The sequence below is a fragment of the Equus quagga genome, chromosome 2, assembly GCF_021613505.1.
Source record: "Equus quagga isolate Etosha38 chromosome 2, UCLA_HA_Equagga_1.0, whole genome shotgun sequence".
Taxonomy (NCBI): Eukaryota; Metazoa; Chordata; class Mammalia; order Perissodactyla; family Equidae; genus Equus; species Equus quagga.
In genome coordinates, this window is record NC_060268.1 from 57,460,825 (window position 1) to 57,486,455 (window position 25,631).

Here is a 25,631-nt window from a genome sequence, read left to right on the forward strand (position 1 = left end):
GATCCTTTTGTGATTTCTGTAGTCTTTTTCCTTGATCTTTTGACTTTTTCTTACAGGGTCGGTTCTGGACATTACACAGCATATGCAACTCACGAAGGTCGCTGGTTCCATTTCAATGACAGTACTGTAACACTGACTGATGAAGACACCGTTGTGAAGGCAAAGGCCTACATCCTGTTTTATGTGGAACGTCAGGCCAAAGCTGGATCGGATAAACTTTAATACCTCCTCTAAATCATTATTTGTCAACTATGCCGGACAAACATTTCCAATTTTCCATAAATACTTGATCCAAGATTTAATTTCATTATGCACTTTTCAATTTCCTATTTTGGGTTTAGTTTTATTTTGTCAATGGTAGTGACTTATTGAAGATGGGCACCAACTAATTTTTTTTTAGTTCTACCAGGAAACCTCAGCAGATATTTTGATTTGCTGCTTTAGTTGTAATAATTCAGTTTTTTATGTAGTTTGAAGAACTTAGTTCTATTTGACTTTTTATATTAGTCTTCAGTTCTCACTTCGAGGCACATTTGCATCACTGCTTCGTTACTCTCACGTGCTGGAAGCAGGCTGCGCTCCCGAGTGTGGCGAGCGCCGTGCTGTCCGCGCCTTCCACGGCTTCATGGAGATGAGGCGGCTCCAAATCAAGGATCATGTGTACACGCGATTTCAGCGACTGCTCAGTAATCATTCTCTTTGCTTGTAAAAGGTAACTGAGAGGGCGTCTGTAAGTAGACCAGGTAATTGCTGCTCTTGGTGTCTCTCAAGGTTGCTGTTTATCAGCACTAAGTCAATAAATTTGTTGGGTCAGTTGTACCTGTACTGCAAATCCAAAAATTACTCTATTTGTTGGTTTTTTTTGGTTTTGGGGTATTTTTTGTTTGTTTGTGTTTTCCTGGAGGAGATAGGAGTACAGAAAAGTCCAAATAAGAACAAATACATTTAATGTTTAAGAAAGTCTGTGACTCAGCTACCTGGTATAGGTGTTATCCAGTGAGATGAAACCATAACTTGTGTTTGCCATTTCGAATCAGCATCTGACTCCCCCTCTAGCTGTGGCCCCAGGAAGAGCTGCATGCTCACGTTAGTCTTCTTATCTGCCTGGCCATCTGAGGCTGAGCTGTAAGCTCCAGAGCTGACTCTGACCATCACCTACACTTGAAGTAACACTGTGGGGTCTGCTTCTCAGAAGGAAATTCAAGTCTTTGCTACTCTGGGTTTTAACAACTCTCACTGGCCCATCCTGATAGTAGAGCAAGGTGAAAATATTCTCACTTGGATAAGTAGAGTTTCTATTCGTGAGTTTAGTAGTCTTTGTTTTAAAATTGTTTTCAAGAAAAATAGGTACAAGTGCTATTTAGATTGAACTCAAATTGAAATTTGGAACCAGAATCCCAGCTAAACAAGGTAATTGTGATTTCTGCAAGTGTTCCAAGCCAGTCTGTTGATTTGGGGGGGTGGTGGCATTACTTGAAAATTATTGAGAGAAGGAACTCCAAAATAGGCCTGTAGGCCTGGGACCATGCACTGTTCTCATGTTCCAATCATTATTTTCCTTCCTTCTCAATTCAAGGGGCAGAATGTATTTCATGTTAAGCCAGCCAACCAGGCTTTTTGGTAATCTTATCTTTTATATTAAAAGGTAAAATGGTCAAGTTTTTTTAAGAGTGTGAATGTAAAACAAAGCCTAGTGGCTGTCCTCCTAGGTCGGATATTTGAAGTTGCAAGAGCAGATGTGGTTCTATTGCCACTTTAATAGTAGCTGGATAAATCCCACACTTTCTCAGAGCAGAAAACAACTGCTAAACCCTTCAACATGACTAGGAGTAAATTGCAATTATGTCTAAACTTGTAATATCCAATATGGTGGTCACTAGCCACATGGGGTTATTTAAATTTTAATTAAAATTAAATTAAAAACTCAGTTCTTCAGTCACACTAGCCACATTTCAAGTGCTTGGCAGCCACACGTGGCATAGGACTGCGCAGGTCTGGGGCAGTTCCATCAATGTGTAGAGTTCTCCTGGACAGCACTGGTCTAAATTTTCACTCCAGAGAAAAAAGCTTTGCCGTCATGTTTAGTTAGGTCTTACAGCTAAGAAACAGGGTCTAGAAGATAATTAAGAGGGAAACATGGTATTTAAAATAGTTTACAATGCTAAATTACATTAGGTTGACTCGTGAAATTGTGATATTTGACTGTTTTTGATCTACGAAACTGACAGTTTCACATAATTTGATCTAACATATCAATACATTAACACCACATGTAATTGAACTTGAAATGTGCATCTCCTTTGATCTATCTCTGAACCCAGGCTCTTTTGCTTAGAAGGTACACAGCTGTAACTTCTGACATCTGCATTTGGATCGTTAGTCTCTGAATGGGCAGCTGTTATGACTGCAACAGTCGAGCCTTGGGCAGTGTTGATGCTGGAGAAAAGCTGTCTTTATATACCAAATGGAACTAGCAACAGACAGACCACTTTGTTGGGGAAAGTGATGCTCAGAGAGGCAACACGGTTGGCTTAAGAGATGAACACATCTCCTGTTTGAATTTTTGTAGTGTTTTTATTGCTTGATTTTACTTAACAGAAACCTTTGAATGAAATCACGAAGGCTCTTTGGAAAAGTGACTGGATCCCTTTGAATTGTGCACTTGAACACCGGAGACGTAAATGTGCCTATTTGTATTTTAAAAATTTAACTGTGTAGCCTTCCCACACCTACTTTAAAAGCTGATCTTTTTGTGCTCTTCAGGGCTCTTCCCTCGTGCCATGTTGTCTCTAGCATCTGTGTGGCTTCTCACTCAGAGAGCTTATGCTGAGGCGGGGCCTCATGCCAAGTCACATAGCTCCTTGGAACAAGGAAACTTTCTCAGAAGTCCTCCCACACAGGTGGGTGACAGAAACAGTTTGTGGCAACACAAATCTCTCTCCATGGTGGAGAAACCTTTGCTTATCCACTGTATTCTACTCAGTGTTGAGCGATGACAGCTGTAACAGAATTAAACCAGGAGAGTGTGCTGGCCCTGGTCAAGTGTTAAATGTGTATCTCACCTGTGGAACCTACTCAGCAGCTTGGTTTCCGGGGTTGGGGACATGTTTATTGTTAAAACCAAACCTCTCCTTCGTTGGTTTAGTGTGTGTAATAAGTCTACTTAGATATGCTTATCCCACTTCCACCTCCACCGTTCCCTGAGCTCTCTCACATACCCTCTCTTGCTGAAGTGGCCTCTTCACTTGGGCCCTGGAAAAGCTCATGAGCAGAGTCTGTTCCTGCAGCCAGGGCACCGGTCCCAGGTGACTGGAGTGTAGCCACAGGAACGCATCCACAGCACAGGAAGAGGTGGGCGTGTGGCGGTGTCATGCGTAGGCCGAGGTCTCTGCCTCACCTCACTGGGTGCGGCACCTCCGCCCTCAGGTCTGCTGTGCTGGGCCCCAGGTGGCCCTCCCCGAGTGTTGGTTGTGCTGTGATGTGATCATTTGCCATTAAAACCTAGTTTGTTTGCTGCTGAGAGGATTAACTGTGCAAGCGACTGATTTCACTTAAGTTGTAATCACATCCCCTTTCTGCTTCACCAACCTGAACTGTTTTATGGAAAGTATCATTAAAGGTCTGGTCTCTTTCCTTTTGACTATTATTTCTGAACACCTTTCAGTGGAGCCAAGTAAATGATGACGTACTGGCTCAAGCCCTGGACCTTCTCCGTCAGGAGGCAGTAAGTTCTTAGAGTGCTCACCACCTGGGGCTGCTGGCGTAGGGGCGGGCTGAACTGACCCACGGGGCGGAGGGTGGCGGGGCAGATGCTCTAGGGCCTGCAGTCAGGAGCCTGAGTGAAATCAGCCCGTCCACCTGTGACTGCAGATCCTATAAAGATGAGGTCCGCGTCCTCCTTCAGGCTAGACTCTACCCTGAGCAACCAGATTTTGGGCTCTGAGCAAAGGATACTCGACATCTTTTAAAGTAAAACAGGCAAATAAGTGCTGTTGTTAAAAAAAATAAATATTCTGCTTTACAGTAAGCTCCTGTACACTATTCTGCCCCCACGTCCCCTGCAAACAGAATAAAACAAGAACCACCTGTGTCCACACTCATGGTTTTCCTGTTCCTATCAGTCTTCTAAAGTTGAAGACAGAGGCGCCTGTACCCCAAATGGTTTTGCCTCCAGGTCCTGAGTTGCATGTTCCCTTTGGCAGCTGTGCTGGTCAGAGGCTGTGCAGCTGCTGCTGCTGCAGCCAAGGAGCTGGGCTCCAGAGACAAAAGGGAGGAGCTGCCATCATCAGCACCGCGCCCTGCAGGCCACATGGGCCACCCTGCGTTCTGGGAGGCCTCCTCCAGCCCACCCGGAGCAGCAGGGTGGCCCGTGGCTCACTGTTCACCCTGCCAGGCCTTTGCTGTCCCAGCAGGGCTGTATGAGTGCAGCTTGGAGGCCACAAGGAACCAAAATGACTCTTCCCAGCGGCCAGCGAGCCAGGGCTCAGCCCTCTGAAAAGTATCGGTTTGGAAAGGATCTTGGAGGGAAAGTGGAGATAACGGGCTTTCTATTAAACCCGTCTATGGTGCTGTGTGCTCCTTTGAGTGGAGAAGTACAACCAGCCCAGAGAGGGGCTTCCTGTCGGCTGTAATTCTGAACAATTAACATGATTCGTTTAAAATATTAGCAGTAGCTAGTTACCCTTTCCTTGAGAAATCCTTCCTTTTAGCGGTTTCTTGGTTTATGTTTTTTTTTAAGAGAAGTCACCCCTTGAACTTCACCTTGGCGGTGGTGGAGTAATCGAGGCACAGAGGATGGCTGAGACGGCTTCTCAGAGGAATGGGGCTGGCGAGAACAGCGACTGTCTCCTTGGCTGCATTCTGCTTGTAAAGGCAAAGTGTGCCAGCCTGACCAAGCCTTCGTTCCAGAAGAGGGCCCAGCAGAGGCGCTTATTTGTGTTACTCCACACAACTGGAAGACAGAGTATTCCCGTTCCTTCCAGTTCCACTGAAATGGGTGAACGAGCCAAGGTGAGCACTGAGGTGCTGCTCCCGGGCTGGCGGAGGAAAGCTGCTCCTCCCTCACTGCTGCGCGGCAGACTGTCAGCGGCCCGCGAACAAACCAACCAGTTACAGAGCTCGGAATTCACAGTAGGGCTGTGGTAGGACCGGCAGGGAAGTATTGCAAAATAGATCCACTGCGCCTGGCCTGCCGAGCAATCTCCATTTCTTTGGGAAGGGAGAACAACGGATTGTACCTGCAGGGTGGGGGGCAGGGGTGGCAGTGGAACTGAAGGTACCCACAAACAGGAGGGCTTAAAGGGCAAGCTGATACTAAAATACTTAAATAACTTAGAGTTGTTTCAAGCGGTTTTATATTAAAAGCCACCTCTTCCATCCTGACGTTCTGGGGAAATACAGGCTAGATAAAGCAGGAGACATAACTGGAAAAAATTTTAAAGCCAAGTAAACTTAAGTTTAAAACCCAACACACACATACACACAGAAGCAGCTTGGAAAGAAAAGCTACTTAGGATCTTTTATGAAACAACTCAGAGTAAAAATAGAGCCCGTTGGGAGGCCAAGGAAATCCCGTTGCCTGGTGGAGGGCAGGGGATTTGCAGGTGCTTCAGCCTGGCCTGGAAACCATCACTACTGAGCAGAGAGAACAGAGAGGCCTCACGTGTGCTGTCTGCTTGCAGCTCTGAAAACAAAACCATACCTTGAGCCCTTTAGAGACAACAGGCTTCTTCCTACTTAGAGGGGAGGCAGAAGACTCAGATGGATGTACTAGAAAATGAAAACAGTTACCATTTACGATCAGAGTCCCTCCTAGGGAGTAGACTGCACGCCCAGACAGAGGTCGTCTGGTCTGGCCAGCCACCTTGAAGGAAAATGCCTCGGGAAAAGCCTAAAGAGCTCTCTGCTAAACACTATTGTCAGCTAAAAGGAAAAGAAATCCCTTTTAAGGATATTTAACTTCAATAGCTGCTTTTCTGCCAGGATTTCCAGTTCCTCTGAACATAAGGAGAACCACAGCCTGCTGCACGTATGTCTGGGTCATGGCTCCCCCCGCGGAGCTTCAGCACCAGTTGTTGGCCAAAAATAAACACCATTCCTCAACCATATATGTCCACCAGCCCCGCGCCGGGGAGGAGGAGCGGGAGGTAGGTCAGGTCCTGGGCTGCAGGCCGCTCAGTGTGGCCGCCCTCACCATGCACATCACCCAGCTCAACCGGGAGTGCCTGCTGCACCTCTTCTCCTTCCTGGACAAGGACAGCAGGAGGAACCTGGCCAGGACATGCCCCCAGCTCCAGGACGTGTTCGAGGACCCAGCACTCTGGCCCCTGTTGCACTTTCGCTCCCTCACAGAACTCAAGAAGGACAATTTCCTCCTGAGCCCGGCGCTCAGGAGCCTCTCCATCTGCTGGCACTCCAGCCGCGTGCAGGTGTGCAGCATTGAGGACTGGCTCAAGAGCACCTTCCAGAGGAGTATCTGCAGCCGGCATGAGAGCCTGGTCAATGACTTCCTCCTCCAGGTGTGCGACAGGTAGGCCACCGCCTCAGCAGGGCTGGCTTTGCTGGCTCTGTGAGGCTTCTGGGGGGCAGGGAAGAGCAAATTACAAGACCAAGATGGCTCCGCCTCCGGGAGCCGCAGACTAGGCCCAAGGCGGACCCTCCAGGCCTGGCCACAGCACAGTCCCCAGAAGATGGATAAAATCATGGGGAAACAATTGCCAATCCTCCTCTTAGCCTCATAGGTCCTGGAGCTGCTGCTGCTGCAGAGGAAGAACAGGGCTGCAGCTGTCACTGTCCTTTGGGCGGCTGTCCTCCCTGGCAGCCACTAAGTGCTGAAAGGGTCCAGCTGGGCCTGGATGGTCAGTCAGGCCCTGGGAAAGGGTTCCTAGGTTCAGTAATCAGCTCAACCATCTGTTCTTTCCCAGCAAGCAAACTGCAAGGCTTGTGAGATGTGCTGCGGAAGGAGAGCTAGGGTGCTCCGGGTTAGCAGGACCAAGCCAGATGCCGGGCTAGGAGTGGTGATAAACAGCAATGGAAGTTTCCTCATTGGAAACTTACTAATCTTCACAGGTCCCTAAGGGGAGGGCGTTTTCGCCTAATTTTTCAAGCGAGCAAACCAAAGCTCTGAGAGGTCATGTGATTTGCCCAGAGTCTAGGATTGCCAGATTTTAGCAAATAAGAATTCAAGACACCTAGTTAAATTTGAATTTCAGATAAATGAAATAATTTTTTGGTATAAGTATGTCCCAAACATATCCTGTATTTGATCTGTCAACCCTGCTGTGGGCACAAAGGATGAACCACAAGCCAGGCTTCCTCCATGGTCACAGCCTCCTGCCTAGAGCAGCTCATGCAAGAACACAGACTTCCTGGGCCAGGCTCCCCCCGGGCCTTTACCAGCCCTGTCCTGCCTTTGAGGAAAGGTCCCCCTGGTTACTAAGTAGCCTCAGCCAGTTTGTTGCCACCCAGGTTTAATAGCTGCGGTTTGCTGGCAGCAGGACAGGAATGGAAGGAAATAGTGTAGTGACCCCGACTTTGCTTTCTTTTTTAAGGCAGTAAGAAGAAAAGAGAAGATGGACTTGGGGCTAGGCCCCAATGGGACCAGGCCATTTTGAGGGGTTTAGCAAGACCCAGAAATCAGGCTGGAGGGAGATACGTATTGGGGGAAGCTTGCCCTAAAGTTGTTCCATTCTTGCTGAAAGAACCAGGTTTAAACTCCTAAACCAGCAAAGTGTGGAGCGACTTCCCAGGCTACTGTCTGGGTGCAGCAAGAGGCCCCAGCGTCACAAAAAGAGCAAAGGCTTGATGGTCAGGGTTCTGTGCTGAGTCCCTCAGTTCTGCTACTGACCTACCACGTGACCCGAGCCCAAATTTTACACTCTTTCAACCTCATTTCTTCATCGGGAAAATGGGATAAATAGCCTTATCTCACAGGCTCAAAGAATTAAATGACAGGTAGCACCAGCACATAGTAGGGATTGCTAAGTATCCACCGAATCTGGTTCTCCCGGCAATCAGCTGGGTGGGAAGGGAAGAAGAGCTGAGGATGGCTGGGCAGGGCACTGAGTCAGCTCTTTCTTCTCTGGTTTCTTCCGGCATCAAGATTATTCTAAAGGTTCTTAGAGGAAGGGATCACTCAACACCCTTGGGGCTTAAACACCTAATCCTCATAACCACCTTCAAGGTAACAAACTCTCCCATTTGACAGATGAGGTGGCCCAACAAAAAATAGGTCACAGGGCAGTCACTTGAGCTCTCTGAGCCAACTTCCTCGTTCCCAAAACGGGGTGCAGAGGGCTGCTGTGAAGACTACGGCAGACATACGAACCTGGGAAGAGGGAATGGATGCAGTGTGTGAAATGAGGCTGTCTGTGCCCAGTCTACTTGAGTTCCTTAGCCCCTTCCCCAAGCACAAGGGAACCGATCTGGCCCAGGCAGGTGCAGTCAAGGGCCGAAGGGGAGGCTGATGGGAAAAGAGAAACCTTCTGGCGACAGGGAGCCAAGGCCCTCGTGCATGAGACAGGTCCTTCTTGACCTGAAGCAGTCTGGTCCTGTCTGCTCCCAGAAAAGGGGGTTACAATTGCCTATAGAAGGCCCTGTGCAGGCTCTTTACACGGCAAATCTCAACCCTCATAACGACCCCACTGCTAGGCATTCCCCCCTGGCCCCAGCCTCCCACCCGCCACTTCTCCCACCCCCACCCAGCGAAACTAAGGTCCAGTGAGTGACTCAGCCAAGGTCACATGGCAAATAAGCCAAGTCAAACTTTGCTCAAGATCTTTTTCTCCAGCCTGCGCCAGTAAGGCTGGAGCAGAGAGGCCTCCAGGCTTTCCAGACAAGTGACCTCTGTGTCCCTGACTGTACCACCCTTGGGCCTGGTTCTAGCTACCTCTGGTTCCTGACCTTTTCCAGGCTGGCGTCCCAGTGGGGATGCTACAACTGCCCCAGTCAGGGGAGCTGAAACCAGGGCCCTAGAACCCAGAACCAATCCTCGGAGGCCTGCCTCCAGGCCTCAAGAGCTGCACTGGGCCCATCACTAAGCCACCCCACAGGAAACCCGCCCCCGCTTCCTCCCCAGTCCTGCCAGGAGCATCAGGGCCTCAGCTTGAAGCTAGACTGGAGTGGTCACCATGCACCACTTCCCTTGCCCCGTAGGGTACGAAGACAATTCCTCTACCCTCTGGGTCCTTCTGGCTGGGCTATAAGTTAAACTGACATGAGACAGAATAACAGGAGAAAATCAAACAAAGCTTTATAACATGTATACGTGGGAGGGACTTAGGAAAACTGGGCAACTCACCAGAAGGGCAGAGGTTGTCATCTTAAATACCATCTTCAGCTAAAGACAAAGGCCCATGCTGGGAGTACTGGTTTGGGGCCTCAAAAGAGAGGAAGGTAATTTACATGGAGATGAAAATGCAAATATTTGTTAAACAAGTGTTTGCTGGGCCGGCTACAGACAAGATTATCTTGAGGTATTAGCTCCTTCCTGGAAGAGGCCCTTCTATCCTAAATTCTTTTAGGCAGTGAGGGGGAAGGTCAAAGTTTCTTTCAAAGTCTTTCGTTCTTAAAGATAATCAAGCCAAAGAGACACATTTTGAGGTGGCCAACTCTGACCACCCCCCCCCCCCCCACCCCTACCCAAAGCAACAAGTCTGGAAAGAACCAAAGCAACGACAGTTGTCCCTCCGGGAACCAGCATCCCCTCCCTTCACAGCAGGCCCTGGGTCTCTGGCCGACAGGGCTTGGCTTCTCCACCGGGAAGGGCCCACGCAGGGCACGGTGGCGGGGGCAGCGGCAGCAGGAGCAGGGAGACGGGACAGGAGCCCAGGGTCCGATCCCGGCGCGTCACCGCAGGCAGGCTCCGCACACTCTCCGGGCCCTTTCCCCCTCTGCCCCCCTCCCAGGGCAGTGGGCCGGACCGGCGGGCCAGGGGCGGGCGGGCGGTCACCGCCTTCTCTCCGCAGGTGCCCCAACCTGGCGTCCGTCACGCTGTCCGGCTGCGGCCACGTCACCGACGACTGCCTGGCGCGCCTGCTGCGCTGCTGTCCGCGCCTGCGCGAGCTGCGCCTGGAGAACTGCGCTCGCGTCACCAACCGCACGCTGGTGGCCGCGGCGGCGCACGGGCGCGCGCTGCAGACGCTGCACGTGGACTTCTGCCGCAACGTGAGCGCGGCCGGCCTGCGCCGCCTGCGCGCCGCGTGCCCGCGCCTGGCCCTGCGCGCCGAGCACAGCGCGGCCATGATCCCCGACCAGCCCCCGCGCGGCGTCCCTGCGCCGGGCTCGGCCCTCCGCAAGCTGCTGCCGCGCTAGGCCGGCCGGGGGCCCTCAGGCGGAAGGAGCGACCTGGCTTCGAACTAGCTCCTCCACCTCCCGCACTGTCGCCACATCTGAGCCTCAGTTTCCCCGTCTGCAAAGCGGGGATACGATGTCTACCTCACATGACGATTTTATACACATGCTGAGCGCGAGATTAAACGACCGGAGGCTCGGCGAGCACTCGGGCGGGGGGCGTCGCTAACCCCCCGCACCTCTCCCGGGCCGCCTCGCCGTCCTCCGGACCCTCCGCGGCCGCCCAGGGCTGTCAGGACCTGCCGGGAGGCGCGGGCACGAGCTTCCCCAGAGAGCGGCCTCGGGCCGAGAGGCCCCCGCCGGCGTTCTCGGGGCCCCGCCGGGGGCGCGCCCTTCCCGGGCGGGTGCGTTCCTAGGAGGGGCCGCACGCGCAACTCTAGAAACCCCGCTCGTTGATGTGGTTCTTACATAAACTGCATGGTTATCCTTAATTTCTACCGTTCTCGTAGGAAAAAGAAATCATTTGAAAAACCCAAAGTAAAGATTTCAACGTGAAAGCAGCATCCCTGACTAAACCCTTTGACGAGGAAACCAGCTAAGCTGATGCAAAGTTCGATTTTACCTGCTGCTGAACGTGGGCACACGCCTGGACGTCAATTTCAGGGCTTTAGTCACTGATGTCCCCCTTTAGCCGCCAAAGTAAAGGCTCTCGGCCACCCAGCGGCCTCCTGGTTCCGGGAACGTGGGGCAAACTCCGGTAAGAGGGGAGGCAGGGAGCCCGTGAAGTGGTGGGCGATGCTCCCGCTCCGGCTCCGCCCACCACCAGCTGTGACCAAGGCCCTTTTCCCACCTGGGGCCAGGTGTTTCTTCTTTGTGAAGGCGGATCTTGATCCCTACTCCCCTCAGGTTCCTTAATTCGTTGCCCAAATATTTGGGCAACAGCAAGGAAAAAGGGACCTTCTATGCTCCTGGAGCTTTCCTTCTTGTGGGGGAAGAGACAGTAAGTAGTGGTTTCTAAGAACGTAAGTACTAGAGGGAAAAGCACAGGGCAAGGGGCTATCTGGGAATTGCTGGCCAGGGTTGGGGGAGGGGAGCAACTTAAAAGGGGTTGACCAATGTAGCCTCATGGAGAAGGTGGCATTTGAGACATGAAGTGAGGGAGGGAGCCGAGCAGCACCTGGGAGGAAAATATTCCCGGCGGAGGGAACAGCCAATGCAAAGGCCCCAGACTAGGTGCATGGCTGGTGTGTTCCGGGAATAGCAAGGAGGTCAGTATGGCTGGAGCAGAGTGAGCGGGGAGGAAAGGTGAGGAGAGGAGAGAAATAAGGGATGGGGGCGGGCGTTGAGGCCTCCCAGTAAGTGTGACATGAAATGAGAGCTGGAGATCCCCTCACCCAGCCTACCGGTAGCAGGAGCCAGGGCCCCAAGCAGAGCCGATCTGCAGGGGAAGGCCCAGAGGCGCTGCAATTTCTCCAGGCAGAACCCGTGGGCGGGCAAGCAGCAGCGCACCACCCAACGCTTCCCGGTCAGCTGAAGGCCTTAGCGGCTGCCCCTGGGCCCGACTGGGCCAGCGCTTAGTGCAGAAAAGGGGTAACGGCAGTGAGCTCCGGCCGGCATGATTCCTCCTCCTCCCTGTGTGGGGAGAGCCAGCCCCCTCAGGCCACCAGCCGCAGTGGAACGGGGGCCACCACTAGCCTGTGAGACCCACGCCTCCTCTGAGCGATTTTCCAGTTTACCCACCACTGCCCTGGACTCTGGACAGAGGCCTTGCAGGGGTTTTATTTTCTTACTACTGCAAACAATGTTGAAAGCAAGCTCAGGCTTCCAGGGGGTTAAATGTTTGTTTAACACAGAGCCACTTCAACCCCAGGGCTCTGCTTTCGTCATCTCCCACAAGCCCCAACTGCCAGCAGGTCCTGTTTGCCGTGAGCTGGTGGTTTACTCTGGGGAACAACAGGATGGTGGTTTCTGGCCTCCTCTGACCGAGGGCAGGTCAGCCCTCTCCAAACCTCAGCTTTCTTACCCGTGTCTTGGGATAGCTAGAGAATCTCGCGCACAGGGTTCTTGTAAGGATTATGAGATTGTGTTTGTAAAGCAGAGGTCACTGCAGGCTCAGCTCGAATGGAGTAACCTGCATCCCGAGGCCCCTTTTCCCAGGCAAGCTCTTTTATAAATGAGCTTTAAGTTCCCTGACTAGCCCTTCCACGCCTAGTGTCACAACTAGAGTGACCAGAGAACTAACGCTGTGCTGACAGCTCTCCGACATTGTTTCTAGGGCTCTAACGCAGTCCTGCCCCCTCCAGAGGAGCTCTGGGTCCCTGAGCCAAGGGCCATCTGAGGTGCTCCCAAAAGATAGGCACTGACAGAGACCCATGGCTCCCCACTCTGCCTTCTGACAGTCATTGTTCACCATCACCAGGCACTAAGCAAAGCGTGTGGCAGAACACAGCAGCCTGCTTAATCTAAAAACAGCTTTCAAGGTCTTCTCTCAGATTTGCATAGAACAAGGGGTACCGCATGCTTAATTAATCCACTGGCCCATTCATCTTGCAAATGTTTACAGGGTATTGGCCAGGGGCTGGGCCAGGCCCTACTTCCAGAGACTCACTTGAGTCAGAAGACACGCAGCTGGGGTTGAGAGGAGTTCCTGGGTGCTCTCCCAGCTCTGCTGTCCATAACTTCTGACAAGTTAAGATCTCTCTGAGCCTCAGTTTCTTCATCTGTAAAATAGGACCAGTACCCTTTCTGTGACACTGCGATGAGACTGTCTAGATGTGCAGTGCCTGGCAGAACCCACGAGGCCCGGGTCCTGGGAGGAAGCAAGCTGGGTCTATAGCGGGGTGATCCAGGAACACCTGATTGAGGGCCGAGCCTAGAACGAGCCTAGAAGACTGCCTCCAGCTCCCCCAGGTTCCAGCTGTGGGAGGGTGTTCCAACAGCAGGCACAGCTCAGCAAAGGCAGGGTCAGGAAGCCCAAGGCATGTCCAGAGAAGGACAAGCCAAAGACGATGGGAGCCAGACCTTGTTCCAGAGCCACCTGGAAACGGCTTGGGGGTTATCTGTGCCCTCACAGCCTGTAATAGAAGAGACCACAGACTTCCCCCAGCTTCTGAATGCTAACTCATTCTGCTCTCAGTTTTGGTTAAAGCAGCCAATGGCCACATAGAGGGACAGCTAGGGGGAGGGTGCAGAACCTCAGTACTGGGGCAGGACAGTGCGCCCTGGTGTGAGGCTGACCCGTCACCACATCCTGCTGGCCACTCTGCACAGGAACCTCAGTGCCAGCAGAGACTGAGGCCACATGGCTCTTAGGTCAGGGGCTCCAGGCTGCTCCCTGGGAGGCGGAGCCTGCTGGGGGGAGGCGGTGCTCTGAGGCTTGTCTTACAGGGATACACCGCCCGTTTCTGCACAGGCTGAATGTCTGGAGGGGATTGACAGCCCCCTGGGCTCCACCATCAGCATGCTGACAGGAAGCCAGGGCTTCCAGCTCTAGCCTATATGCAACTGCTATCCGAGCTTTCCCTCTCCTGATCTCAGATTCTTGCTGTGTAAAGGGAGAGACCATCTGAGCCCTTAGCTCGAGGACTCCTCCAGTTCTAGGATTTAATCCCAAAAACTTGCTTTTCGCTAAAAGTTGAGTTCACCAGATACAGGTTTCATCTAGCTGACAGTGCTGGGCAAAGGCCACAAAGCTGGGAGGCCCAGAACAAAGATGCACCCTGAAGGGCCTCTGGGGAAATCTTAAATTTTAAAGGTTGGGGGTCAAAGTTCTCTCGAGACTGTTTAAGGGTCATAAAAACTGTGGTATTTGTTAGCTGAATGGGTCCAGCAAACAAAAATACTGCCCAACCTCTATAGGGGCTTGAAAGGGAAGTAAAGGAAAATACACCTGTCCTGGGCCCATTTCAGCTCCTCAGATCAGGTACTCACGCCTCCCCCTCTCTCCCAGAGCTTCCACAAGTCAAGAGCATGAAGGAAAATGAGAGATTTCCAGCAAAGAAACAGCATTTGTTATAAAACAGAGGCATCTCTGCAGATTTTCCTTGCAAAGTCGAACCTCCTGAGAAGCTATCCTTTAGGCCTGAGGGTGGGACCTGGAACCATGAGCGTCAGCCTGCGGGGGGTGCCTCTGCCCCTCAGTCCAGAGCCAACTGTGCAGCAGAGGCCAGAGCCTCACAAAGGTCGAGCCATTATTTTGATTTAAAATAATGTCTGAGACTGCAGATATCCTTCAGCTCAGCACACCCTCAGCCGAGCCCAGCAAGAGGGAAGAGCCACGTGTCAAGAGGAACCAACCCAAAAGGCCCCATGAGACCCCTCTCTCGGCATGGTTCAGGATCTCAGCAGCACACAGCAGCCTAAGAGAAGTTCCCTCCTGGCCCAGAGGCCCAGGCAGTGCCTTCCCACCGCCACAGCGACTGCTTCAAGCCCAGAGCCCCCTACCACTGCTACTGACTGAGCTCTCAGATCAAGTATTAAAGGCTCCTCTTTGCCTGGTATCCCCTGGAGTTCCTCAGAAGCTGCGGTCTCCCTCTGAGACTCAATGCCAACTGAAACCTCTTTCCAATAAAACTAAGATGTCATTCTAAATATTATTAGGCATTCATCACTGGGAAAGATCCATGGCATTAACTTAGCCAACAAAACTCTATTTTTCTTCCAATTTCTCTTTGAAAACACACCTGCCACCTTCCTTGTAGAAAACAACTTGCCTGCAAGGCACTCTGTCTGACACTTCATTGAGCAGGCTGTCAGTCGTGATCTCGCCTGAAGTACACTGGAAGCAGCCTGTGGCAGGAACTTGCTGAAGATGAAGGAGACAAGCCTCCCAAGGGCCTTGCCCTCTTCCTGTTCCCACTCCCGGCAGCTAGAGCCTTCACAGTTGCTCTCAAGATGGCCTTTTCTCTCAGAACCACATGCTCATTCTGACGTGCGTGAACAAACCAGCGTGTCGCCCAGGGCCCTCAACGGCTGGGTTTAAGCACCAAGAGTGTAACCCCTTCCTCAGCGCCCTGCACAAGTCCCCACCATCCATCATTCAAGGATATAAAGTAACCCATTAGTTCTCACATTAATTCGCAAATCCACTCACTTATTCATAGGGTCACTCATTCACACATGCTAAGTGCCTGCGAGCAATTGCTGTCCCTTCTGAACACCTGCCACTTGGCTGCTCTCCCTGCAGAGACAACATGTTACTGTAAACTGCCCTGCTCTTTAATTCCATTACTTGTTTTTCAAGGCTGGGTCAGAACCGTATGACTTTGGTTAGCTTCCTCCGTGCCTAGCAGAGCTGCACCCCATACTAGTATCCTGGGGCTTTTGAAGAAAGGCTCTTATTAACATGTTACACTGTAAGCCAGCTATGGAAAAGGAGGAAGGGTGGTTCTGAGAAGATGGCTGACTTCTGAGAGTGGCTCATGCAAGGGCCCTGGAGAGAGAGAATAAAGAGAGAGACCCAGGATGACAGAACAAATGAAAATAGGGGCTTCGTGCCCCCAGGGGCTGCTATACCCACACAGCCCTCTGCTGTGTCATTTCCAAGCAAAGCCTACTCTCAGCGTCAAGGAATATTTCTGATGGGTCAAAAGGGTGTCAGAGTGAGACTAGCCTGAAAGCTCGTTTTTTCTGGCAGAAGCTCCACTGGAGGTCACAAAAGCAGCCCATGCTCTGGTTCCTGAATCGGCTTTATTTCTCTGCATAAGGAACCCTGAACAGGCAATTCAAATTAAAACAAAATAAATATATGAATATTCATGTAAAACTGTCCTTTCTAATGAACAATTATACACAATGTACAATTTCATGTTCACTGGGTGGGTTTACAAAAATGTACCATTCCCAACTAAAAATGCACCAAAATAGTTCCATGCAAACTTATCAAAAGTGACCAAAAATATGGAGGGAAAACCTGACTGAGAGCACTTTGTCTTTTTTTTGTACAATCACAGAAAAATAAAAACATCTAATTTCTTTGTTACATTTAGAGTAACTAAATGTGGCCACTGTTTATAATGTTGGTTTATGTTCCTAAAACATCTATGTAGTTACCATAAAAGTATTATCAACATTAAATTGGAAGTGAGCATTATTGAGAAAAAAGAGGGGGTGTGGCACCCACAGCGGTCAGTAGTCGGTGTCGGAGCCCTCAGCGTTGTCCACGTTTCGTGAGAGCATGTAATTGTCCATGTCGATCGAACGGCAGTTGTTGATGGCGTAGCGCAGGCGCTCGGCCATGACCATCTGGCTTGAGTAGGGGGGCAGCCTCAGCTGGAAGAAGCAGGTCTGTGAGGTAGGCAGACTGTCATAAGGCTGTGGAGAGAAGGGCACAGAGCTGTGACTGCAGCAGCAGGGTGTCATGTGGGGACTGGGGCCAGCCATTCCCACCACCCCTAAGTCAGGAAAGCACTTCTCCCTGCATTCAAGATGGACTCCACGGACATGACAGCATGACCGATTCGAGAGGAAGCAGAGACTGGGCCATGGAAGAAAGAGCACAGGCTCTGGTGTCCCACGGCCATCAAGGCTTTTTGTGAAGATGCTTCCTTCTTCTCCTCACTCCTCCAAAAGCTCTCAAGTGTAAAGTGGGTACAAGCCCTGACTGGCAGGATTACTTGAGAGAACACGCTTTGCATGGTGCCTGCACCAGAGTAAGCGTGCAAGAGAGTTCGTTCCCTTTCACCAAGAGAGTGCAAACTTGAAGCTGCTGCAGGGATCCCGCAACAGAGCTGGGGAAATGGAAGGAAGACCTGTGAGGAAGCCATCGCACTCCTCCTCCCGTCACTGTCCTCTTACAGTGCATTCTGCATCCTTCACCCGCCATGGCCGCCAGCGCACAGCTCAGATGAGGAAGGAGCAGTCAATTAAATCCCAGCCCATCCATTAAACTGATGGTGATGCAGTCACTTGAAATGACGATTATGAGGACTAGCCGCAAAAGAGAAAAGTGCTCGGGAGAGACTGTTAAGTGGAAAAAGCAGACTATACAATTCTAAATACATCACGCAAAAATGTGTATGCTTAAGGCAAAGACTGGGAGGAATTACACAAAGGTGAAGGTGAAAATGGCTACTACCACAGAGATAGATTACATACGTTCTTTGTCACTCCCTGCAAACACAACTATTTTCCAAACTATCTGTAATGATAATAATATTACAATGTTTCTATAAATGTTTTTAAAATTAGCTTTTAAAAAAGAACGTGCTCTCTTTCTTGCTCAGTTCCCTCTTGAAGCTGGCCCTCCTCCTCCTCGGAGCCCCACACCAGGTGAATGCATTTCAAAGCGCTGGGAGGTGGAGGGCCTAGAAGCCTAACTGTGCCAGAGCCAGTGATGACGCAGACAGCTCAAATGCAAAAAACCAAACCAGCAAAGATCTTAAGGGGAATGTCAACAGGTGGTTCTAATTTGGAAACTGGAGAAATGGTCTAAAAGTCACAAAGAAGAGACACACAGTGGTCAGTTTTCTGAGGCTAAACCCCCCAGGCAGTGGATTAGTGGTAGATTAATTCCTGGAATGGCAGGGGTAGCCCAGGACAGATATAAGGCAAGGGTTTTTTCCAGAACTGAATAGAAGTAAACCATTTCGTCCTCCCCACCTCTCTCTGAAGGAACAAAACAGATTTACAACTTATAGTTTCTGGCAAGTCATGTAGAAAATTTATGGAAAGGCTCTTTTCATAGCCCTTCCTGTGCGTGGCCTCTCCAGCAAGCCGAGCCCAGGAGCAGAGCCCAGGCGAGCAGCCTCGGGAGGCAGCGGGGGAGGGATGGCTTTGGCTACAGCAACCTCCAGGAGTTACTGGAAAAACACCAGAAAAGCAGACACTGAAACCTGCTGAAACTGGCAGGAAGGGCCTTTATGTGGAGAAACCCTACTTTACTTACTGTTTCTGGAATAAACGCCATGGGCCCTTCTCGGAGGACTGCCGAGCTCATTGTATGTCGGGGGGAGAGGGTACATCGGGGGAACACAGACACTTCTAACTTAATGCTGGGTTCAAGGGGTGTATCTAGTGACCAGGAGGTGGACAGAAGGAAGTCTAAGTCTGCCTTCAGGAATGGTTAAAACACACGAAAACATCCACAGGGCTTCCTAGTGGAGAAGATATTGGTATTGGGCTTAAAGGATGAAAAGGTGCTTGCCAGGCATAGATGGAAAGGAGTGTGAAGGAGAGCTTACTAAAGCAGACGGAAGAGCTTACACAAAGGCAGGGAAGTTTAAAAACAGCATGGTCTGTTGGGGAGAAAGGCAAGCAGCCCATTATGACCAGAAGATAATAAGTGTCAAGAGGTGATATCAGAAAGCGGGGCAGAGGCCACACTGTGGAGGTGTTTACGGCCACAAAGGGGGTTGGCATTTATTCTGGAGTCAACATGGGGCCCATGAACAGTCTGAAAGGAGACTGACATGGTCAGGTGGGTGCTTGAGAATGATGACTGGCAGCAGAGTGCGTTTAAGCCTCTAAGCCCTTTTATTCCTAAGCCATCTGTCAAAATGGCAGCTGGGCTGGGGCTCTGCAGCTGGGGCCTTTCATCAGGCTGCAGAGAAGCTCCATCGCCTGCTCCTTGAAACAAACACACCACACAACTAGCTGCAGAGCCTGTCACTGCTGTTCCCCACGTCTCGAAGTTCCTTCTGGAGCACGTGCACCAGTTAATGGGTGGTATCTTCGTGAAAACAAACAAACAAGACTACATCCCAGTGCAGGAGTCACACAGTGACAAGGCGCAGGAAACTGGAGGCAGAGGCCACATGACGACTCCTCTGCCGAGCTTAGCTTTCACTCAGGAAGATGCGGGGAGAGTTAGCGAAGGTTAGGGGTCGTAGCATGCTTTTACACCCATGTAGGAGTTTTTTCACTGAAGTTATGTGATGTTTCTGAACAAGTTTTTCTGCGTGATTTTTTTTTAAATCTGGAAATTTCAAGCATTAAGCCCGAACTGGCAGGCCTACTTGAGGGTCGCAGTTTGGTTTTCCCAACATGCAAGCAACACGGAAGCAATAAGGGCAGACATTACTAAGGAAGAACAAATAGCTTACTTACCCTATCAACCTTCATGATTTGAAATCTCTGAGAAATGTCAGCAGTGTTGGCTGGTAGTCGAGATCTTCCTGACACAAACCTCATGAAAAGCACGCGCTCCTCATTGGAGAACTCCTCCAGCGTGCGCCAGAACCACTGCACGAGCTGATGCTGCTCATCCACCTCGCGGTACCGCACCACTTTCTTCAAGACTTCTACAGAGATCTCAGGCATCCCACACACCATCTGCTCCAGTTGCTTGGCTGTGAGAAGGGACAGCAGCGGCACAGGGACAATCCAGGACATCCCTTCTCGGACTGCAGCCACCTGCTCTCAGGAGAGGTTGTTCATTCAACGTGTGTGCATAGACTGGGCACCCACTGTGGACCCACTTGGGCTGGGCACCTCCTGCCTGCTTGTCTGTTCCCCAGACCCTCTACTTGTCCCTCAGAACTCAGCCATAAGTGCCCGTGCACACAGCCCACCTTCCTTGCCTCTGACCCTTTGTTAGAGCTTCTCCCTGCTTGTGGGACTTGTACACTCCTGGTCCCAGTTCAAGTTGATTTAGGAGCTCATCTTCCCTCCCCTACAAAATCCCAGCCTGCTGGCAGGGGCCCTGCCCAACACCAACCCCACTCCCTGAAATTCCTAATTGCACGTGGCCACGCTGGGGAACGGGGCTACCGGGGATGCTCCATCTCCTCATCAAGGTAAGGAGCTCCTGGAGGACATGTCTAGCTTCTATTGTTTTGTAATTTATATTTTTCTTTTGCAAATAGTTATGTCCTTTTTGTAAAAATTACTTGTGCTCATTGTAAAGAAAAGTTAGAAATGTAGAGAAGTAAAACTGGGAAGTCCTTTTGTAGGAAGGTAGTAGAAAGGACAGAGAATTTAATCATAGGACTTGGGTTCTGAATCCCAGCTCCACCACTTCTTTTACTTTAATTTTCTCATCTGAAAAATGCGGTAAATAATTCCTGCTCAGGTGACTGTGATGAGGTTAAGTGAGTAAGAACATGACAGTCTGTGATGGGGTAGTTATCCTGCTTCTGTTCTCTTCACCCAGCACTGTGGGGAATGCCAAGGGGTAACTGCCAGGGGCTGCCCACAGGCTTTTTACAAAGACTCCTCCACGGTGCACAGTGGTGCACACCCTACATACAGACTCATCACTGTTCAAGGGGTGTTTCCTAGATATCTCTTCACTCTTGGCCAACTCAAACCATCTATGATAAAAAACAAACAAAACCTGAGACCCTGAACAGGAGCCACACCTTCAGCAAGGCTCTGGGGGGTTATGATTGGTACAAGGCTGTCACATCCAAGGCTAAGGAACAGGACTGCAGTGAGGGCAGTCTCCACCACTATTAAAGGGAACACCCCTGCCAAAGACGTCATGCCTGGTAGAATGCAAACCAAAAGCTGTCCGGAAAAAAAAAGAGGCTATGGTATGGGGCTGGCTGCTTGGGTGGGGGACAACAGGGGACAGCTATGGGAACATCACTGGATTCTAAGAGGTGAGGAGGAAGTGAAAGAGGAAAGTCTCATTACTGAGAAAGAAACAAAGCCAGGGCAGAGCAGAGCACAGCTGATGGAGAGTGGAGGGTCAATCTGACCGTCCGAGGAAAGGCCAGCAAAAGAGCCTAGATCCCACAGTTAAACCTGGCTTGGGATCCTGGCTCTGCCTCAGGTATATCGCTTCATTTCTCTGGACTCAGTGCTTTCATCTGTGAAATGGTGATAGTAATCCTTACCTCACAGAGTAACTATAGGAAAACTGCACAAGAGAGTGCCTGGCAGCACGCCTGGCATGTAGGAGGTGATCAATAAATTTTTAGTCAGTTATTCACTCTCTGAGAATTAAAAATATTCAAGAACTGGAGACAAATCCTAAGCGCTGGCTGTGTAAATAGCATCGCTGACAGTCCCCGCTCTCACTAAGTTAAGGGATCTAGTTTTCTGTGACTGTGATCTAGTGACTTGGCCCAAAGCCAGAGTCAAAGAAAGAAGCAGGAGTGAAGGGTGTAGAATATATGCATTCCAAATCACTACCCAGCCTCAGAGTCTGTGTCCCGCTCTTGAGAAGACCCCAACATATTCTGCAAATAAAGCATTATTCAAGTGGCTGTGTAAGATTGCATACCCCCAAAAAATCATTTTTGGACACAATATGCATTTCTATGGTCACTCATCATACTCCCTTCATTTTTAAATGCTTACTACATGTCAGCAAAGAGCAACATACACATACACACACACACATGAAATGCATTCTTCATTTGATGTCTTACAAGCTAAAAGAAGAAAGAAGACCCAAACTCTGTGGCCTGATTCTTAGATGGCAGCATAGAAGTATGTGATATCCTGAGGAATTTCTAAGTAACAAAAAAGGTCTCTGCAGTTTATGGACTTGGAGGAAAGCTGGTCTGTGGAAGAGATGTGCTCTCAGCTGGAGCTTGCAGGACTGCAGGAGGAGGGGGAATCAAGCACTCATGTGGGACTGTAAGACCAGTGTTTAGGGGTTCATTCACATGGGCTCTGACTGACCCATCTGGAGTGGGGACACTAGGTTGGGGGGCAGTAAGAGATAAAGACAAACGGGACTGAGGAGGAGGGAGAAGGCAGGTCTGACAGCCTGGGTGAGAGCTTGGCCTCAATCCAGCCAGTGACCAATTCAGAGCTGACCTAATGCCTTGAGTAAGCAGATAGGAAACCCAGAAACAGGACCTGAAAAGTCTCTGAAATACAGATACAAATTAATCAGCACAGTAAATTCATACACCAAAATTCGGTAGTAACTAGTCCCCTCTTGTTTGGAGACAAATGCAAACAATCCCATGAACCTCTCAAAATGTTTCACCTCACCTGTCGGTCCATTTCATGAAGTCGATACTCAATGGCCCTCTCCACATACTCCTTCCTATTGGAAAATGTGAGTGGGATACTATTTCCACCAGGGATTATGGGAACCATTTTGCCATCAGCACTCTGGCCAACAAAAGAATCAAGAGGAATCATCTAAGAATAGAAGAAAAAAGAATTTTCAATATATGGTAGCAACGACAACAAAAAAAGTATGTTACACACAAATATGGCAAAACAGTAACAACATAAAGATTTTTAAAAATAAAAACAAGGGAATTAAGAGAGCTGATCAGGCTACTTGATCAGCGGGGAATGTGCTGACTCATTTGACTATAGTTAAAAATAAGGCTGAATCTCTCTACCCCAAAACCAGATGTGATGAACTCTGGTCCCCACCCCCGGCCTCACTCTCCATCTTTGATTCCTTCAGTCCTCCATTCTAACAAGCAGAGAATGGATTACAGGGGAAGAAACGAAGCTGGATGTGGGAGCCAGCTCTCTCCTTTAGCAGCTATTTAAACTGCTGGGGTTGAGCTGCTAAGGGCAGCAATGGGACACGGCGTGAGTCAGCCAGACAGCAAGTGGAAGACCCCATCTGAGTTTTACAGAGAAAAATTCTAGTTGACACCAGCAGAAACGTGGACTGGCCAGGATTTACCTCATGGAAACTCTCCTCGGTAATCCCACTGTCTTCAATGTGAAGAATGCTGTTGAGGGTCTGCACGTAGAGCAGATCCACCTCCTCCAGGTCTTCCAGGGTGAGCGGGACACAGCACAGCTGCTTCCACACCAGAGGGGCCAAGTGGAGGTCCAAAGGCTTCTTTGTGCGAATGGCAACCCCCATTAAAATTCCCAAGAACTTAAACTGCATTAAATGTTCATCGAGGCAGGCAGAGGGGTTAAAAAGGAACCTGCAGAATTAAAGGAAATATTTCAAACAAAATTGTCCTCATTTCTATTAGAAATAAGTTATCCAATAGCTACAGCATTAGTCTAGACCTGTGCTGTCCAATACAGTAGTCATTAGCCACATGTGGTTATTTAAATTAATTAAATAAAATGTAAAATTCAGTTCTTCAGCTACTCTAGCCACATTTTGAGTGCTCAACAGCCACATGAGGCCTGTGGCTACTGTTCTGAACAGTACAGGGACCATATTTTGAATTATTTTTAGAAGAACCATAAAAGGGCAAGTGAATGGTCTATTAATCCTTAAGTTACCTGCTCCAGGATGCCCTATTTCCTAAAATCATTTATTATTTACAAGTCCATGAAGCAAGATCCAAAATTCAGTTTGGCAAATGTAGGGATGTTATATAACTGCAAATACTAAGTGCTGTAACTTGATAGCATATCAAAGCTTTTTAATGAATTTTGATGCAGAAAATTCCTTGAAGGGAGGCCATGTGGGCCTTCAGAAACACAAAAGAAGTCAGGTTTCCTTATCAAGTTTGAGTTACCTCTACCTCTCTATATTATCTTTGATGATAATAATAATAATAGTAAGCCCCATAATGAATACCAAGTCATGATGGAAATGCCTCCGTTTCCTTATCTGTGAAGAGGGAGTAACAGTAGTTCCTAGCCCGTGGGTCACTGTGAGAATTCAATGGATGATACAGGTAAAGCACTTAGAACAGTGCCTGGCACATAGCGTTTACTCAATAAATGTAAGCTCCCATTATGATGATGATGATGATTGCAGACAATCACTAAATACTTGCTGACTGCCTTACCTGTCCCTATTGTAGCCCACTTCTGCAGTAGCATTAGGAGAGGGTATAAGAAGGTCAACAATACCAGTTTCAAGTTCCTGTAGAAGAAAGAACAACAATTTTTGAGAAATGACAATCAAATGCATCAAGAGAACGAACCAATTACATTAAAGATCACACTGAAAAAAAATATTTTGTGAAATTTATAATACTACATGACAACCACCAGCCATCTCTAAAATTACTTTTGTGGTTTTAATTTAAAACGAAATTAGGAACTCCCCCATGTAGAAAATATTCTGCAGTACGCACAACTAAGATGAAAAAGTCAATCCAGGGCAGGAGCTGGGGTACCTGTGAGAAGGGTATGGTGATATTCAAATAGACTCAATTAAATAGCCAAGTGTTATTTTAGTCACAGGATTTATCAGAAAATCCTGGTCCTAGACAAAGCTGAAGGGTCAGAGCTGACCTGGAAGCAAAGCTGCCACTGTAGATCTTAAAATAAGAACTGGTCCAAACTCTTAAGACTTGTTTTCCTAATTCCCCTGGAGTCTGGCAGTTCCGTGTTTTCTAAAAGCACCAGAATAATCAGAGCACATGAGTGGTCCTGGATTTGTCTGTTACATAAATGTAAATATGTATCATTGTTGTTTCCTCTGCTAGTATTATAGCACAACAGATGGTGAGTCACTGGTAGACAGCTAAGCATTGACATTTTATTCAGTAAAGGTATCTTCACAAAGCATTTCACAAACCCTTGCTATAATTCACCCATACATCATTAACAGCATGATTTTATATAAGGCTCACCAATGCATCCTTGCTACATTTATGAAAACATGCCTGACAGAGTAATCACTGGCAACAGTAAAATGGCCACCACCTGAGAGGATGACTCAGCAGGGGACACTGCATGTATATACCTGGCACATCTCTGTGATGGTGTCATCAAACACTCCTCCAGCGTCATCAGCCCCTTCTCCGACCAGCTTAACCTTCCATGCTCGGGAGGGCAGACGGAGGTCTGAAGCATTCAGTTTAACTACTTGTCTCGCTATTTGGACAAAGATGGGCTTACACTTTCGTCCTCTTTAAAAGAAAGGAAAAACAGAATGAAATACAACTCTCACCAACTTCCCCAAATCGCCACAAAGGTCACTTGAAGGTATCTTCCCATCAATGAATGAACAGACCAGTTTAACAACAACTAAACACTGTGCTAGGCCCACTGTAACCACACCGGGTAGTAACGGAAGTACTATTACTACCCTACTTTACAACCGAAGAAGCTAAGGCTCACGGAGATTCATTAGTAATAACGTTCACCTAAAACAATGCTAGCTAGTTAGTAAAACATACACACATATGCCAACCTGGTTGATATCCTCTTTACTGTAATTTGAGGTCCATAGTTTTTGCCTTGAACCATGGTTTTTCCTATGGAGCGCACCATCGGGAGGGTGTAGACTCTTGGGGCCAACAAAGGCCGAAGCTGTCCCTGTACAATGCCCCATGTTCCAGCATTATAATGAGATGTACTGTTCTGTAACAGAAAGTAAGCTTATCAGAAATGGCACAATTCAAGGCTTAAAAGAAATGACACTTCCCACTTTTAGAATATGATTCTTTTTGAAATGCACTTTAAAAGCATAAACCTGGGTATCAGTAACTATTAATAGCTTTTTAAAAATATTTTTTCTGACAAAACACATAATTATTATTTTTTAAAAACTT

At 49.1% G+C, this 25,631-nt stretch overlaps 3 protein-coding genes across 15 annotated transcripts in view; 2 read left to right on the top strand and 1 right to left on the bottom strand.

Moving 5' to 3' along the window:
- The window catches only part of USP3 (ubiquitin specific peptidase 3), a 91,542-nt gene extending 87,909 nt beyond the window's left edge, over positions 1-3,633 (top strand). For both annotated transcript variants that reach the window (XM_046651314.1, XM_046651321.1), the window contains one exon: positions 57-3,633. In XM_046651314.1, the coding sequence (XP_046507270.1) occupies positions 57-222 (166 nt within the window). In that variant the 3' untranslated portion in view covers positions 223-3,633. The remainder of the gene's footprint in view (positions 1-56) is intronic.
- A 1,110-nt stretch (positions 3,634-4,743) lies between these two features.
- On the top strand, positions 4,744-16,381 carry FBXL22 (F-box and leucine rich repeat protein 22). Of its 4 annotated transcripts, XM_046651345.1 has the most exons (4): positions 4,744-5,010; positions 5,983-6,529; positions 9,966-11,290; positions 14,240-16,381. In XM_046651345.1, exons 2-3 carry the CDS (start codon positions 6,042-6,044, stop codon positions 10,309-10,311), a joined length of 834 nt encoding a protein of 277 aa, XP_046507301.1. In that variant the 5' UTR covers positions 4,744-5,010; positions 5,983-6,041; the 3' UTR covers positions 10,312-11,290; positions 14,240-16,381. The 4 variants fall into 4 exon arrangements, with proteins under 4 accessions (XP_046507301.1, XP_046507294.1, XP_046507288.1 ...); XM_046651338.1 differs by having other exon boundaries at positions 4,744-6,529; positions 9,966-11,312; XM_046651332.1 differs by having other exon boundaries at positions 4,744-6,529.
- HERC1 (HECT and RLD domain containing E3 ubiquitin protein ligase family member 1) overlaps positions 15,965-25,631 on the bottom strand; it is a 203,187-nt gene continuing 193,520 nt past the window's right edge. For all 9 annotated transcript variants that reach the window (XM_046651305.1, XM_046651293.1, XM_046651268.1 and 6 more), the window contains exons 72-78: positions 25,271-25,440; positions 24,821-24,986; positions 23,916-23,992; positions 22,838-23,090; positions 22,180-22,332; positions 19,336-19,641; positions 15,965-16,602 (exon numbers count right to left, since the gene is read on the bottom strand). In XM_046651305.1, the coding sequence (XP_046507261.1) occupies positions 16,417-16,602; positions 19,336-19,641; positions 22,180-22,332; positions 22,838-23,090; positions 23,916-23,992; positions 24,821-24,986; positions 25,271-25,440 (1,311 nt within the window). In that variant the 3' untranslated portion in view covers positions 15,965-16,416. The remainder of the gene's footprint in view (positions 16,603-19,335; positions 19,642-22,179; positions 22,333-22,837; positions 23,091-23,915; positions 23,993-24,820; positions 24,987-25,270; positions 25,441-25,631) is intronic.

Coding starts and splice junctions, on each gene's coding strand:
- FBXL22 (XM_046651338.1), top strand. CDS start 6,042: ATGGCTCCCCCCGCGGAGCTTCAGCACCAGTTGTTGGCCAAAAATAAA. Junction 6,530..9,965: donor CTCCTCCAGGTGTGCGACAG/GTAGGCCACCGC, acceptor TTCTCTCCGCAG/GTGCCCCAACCTGGCGTCCG.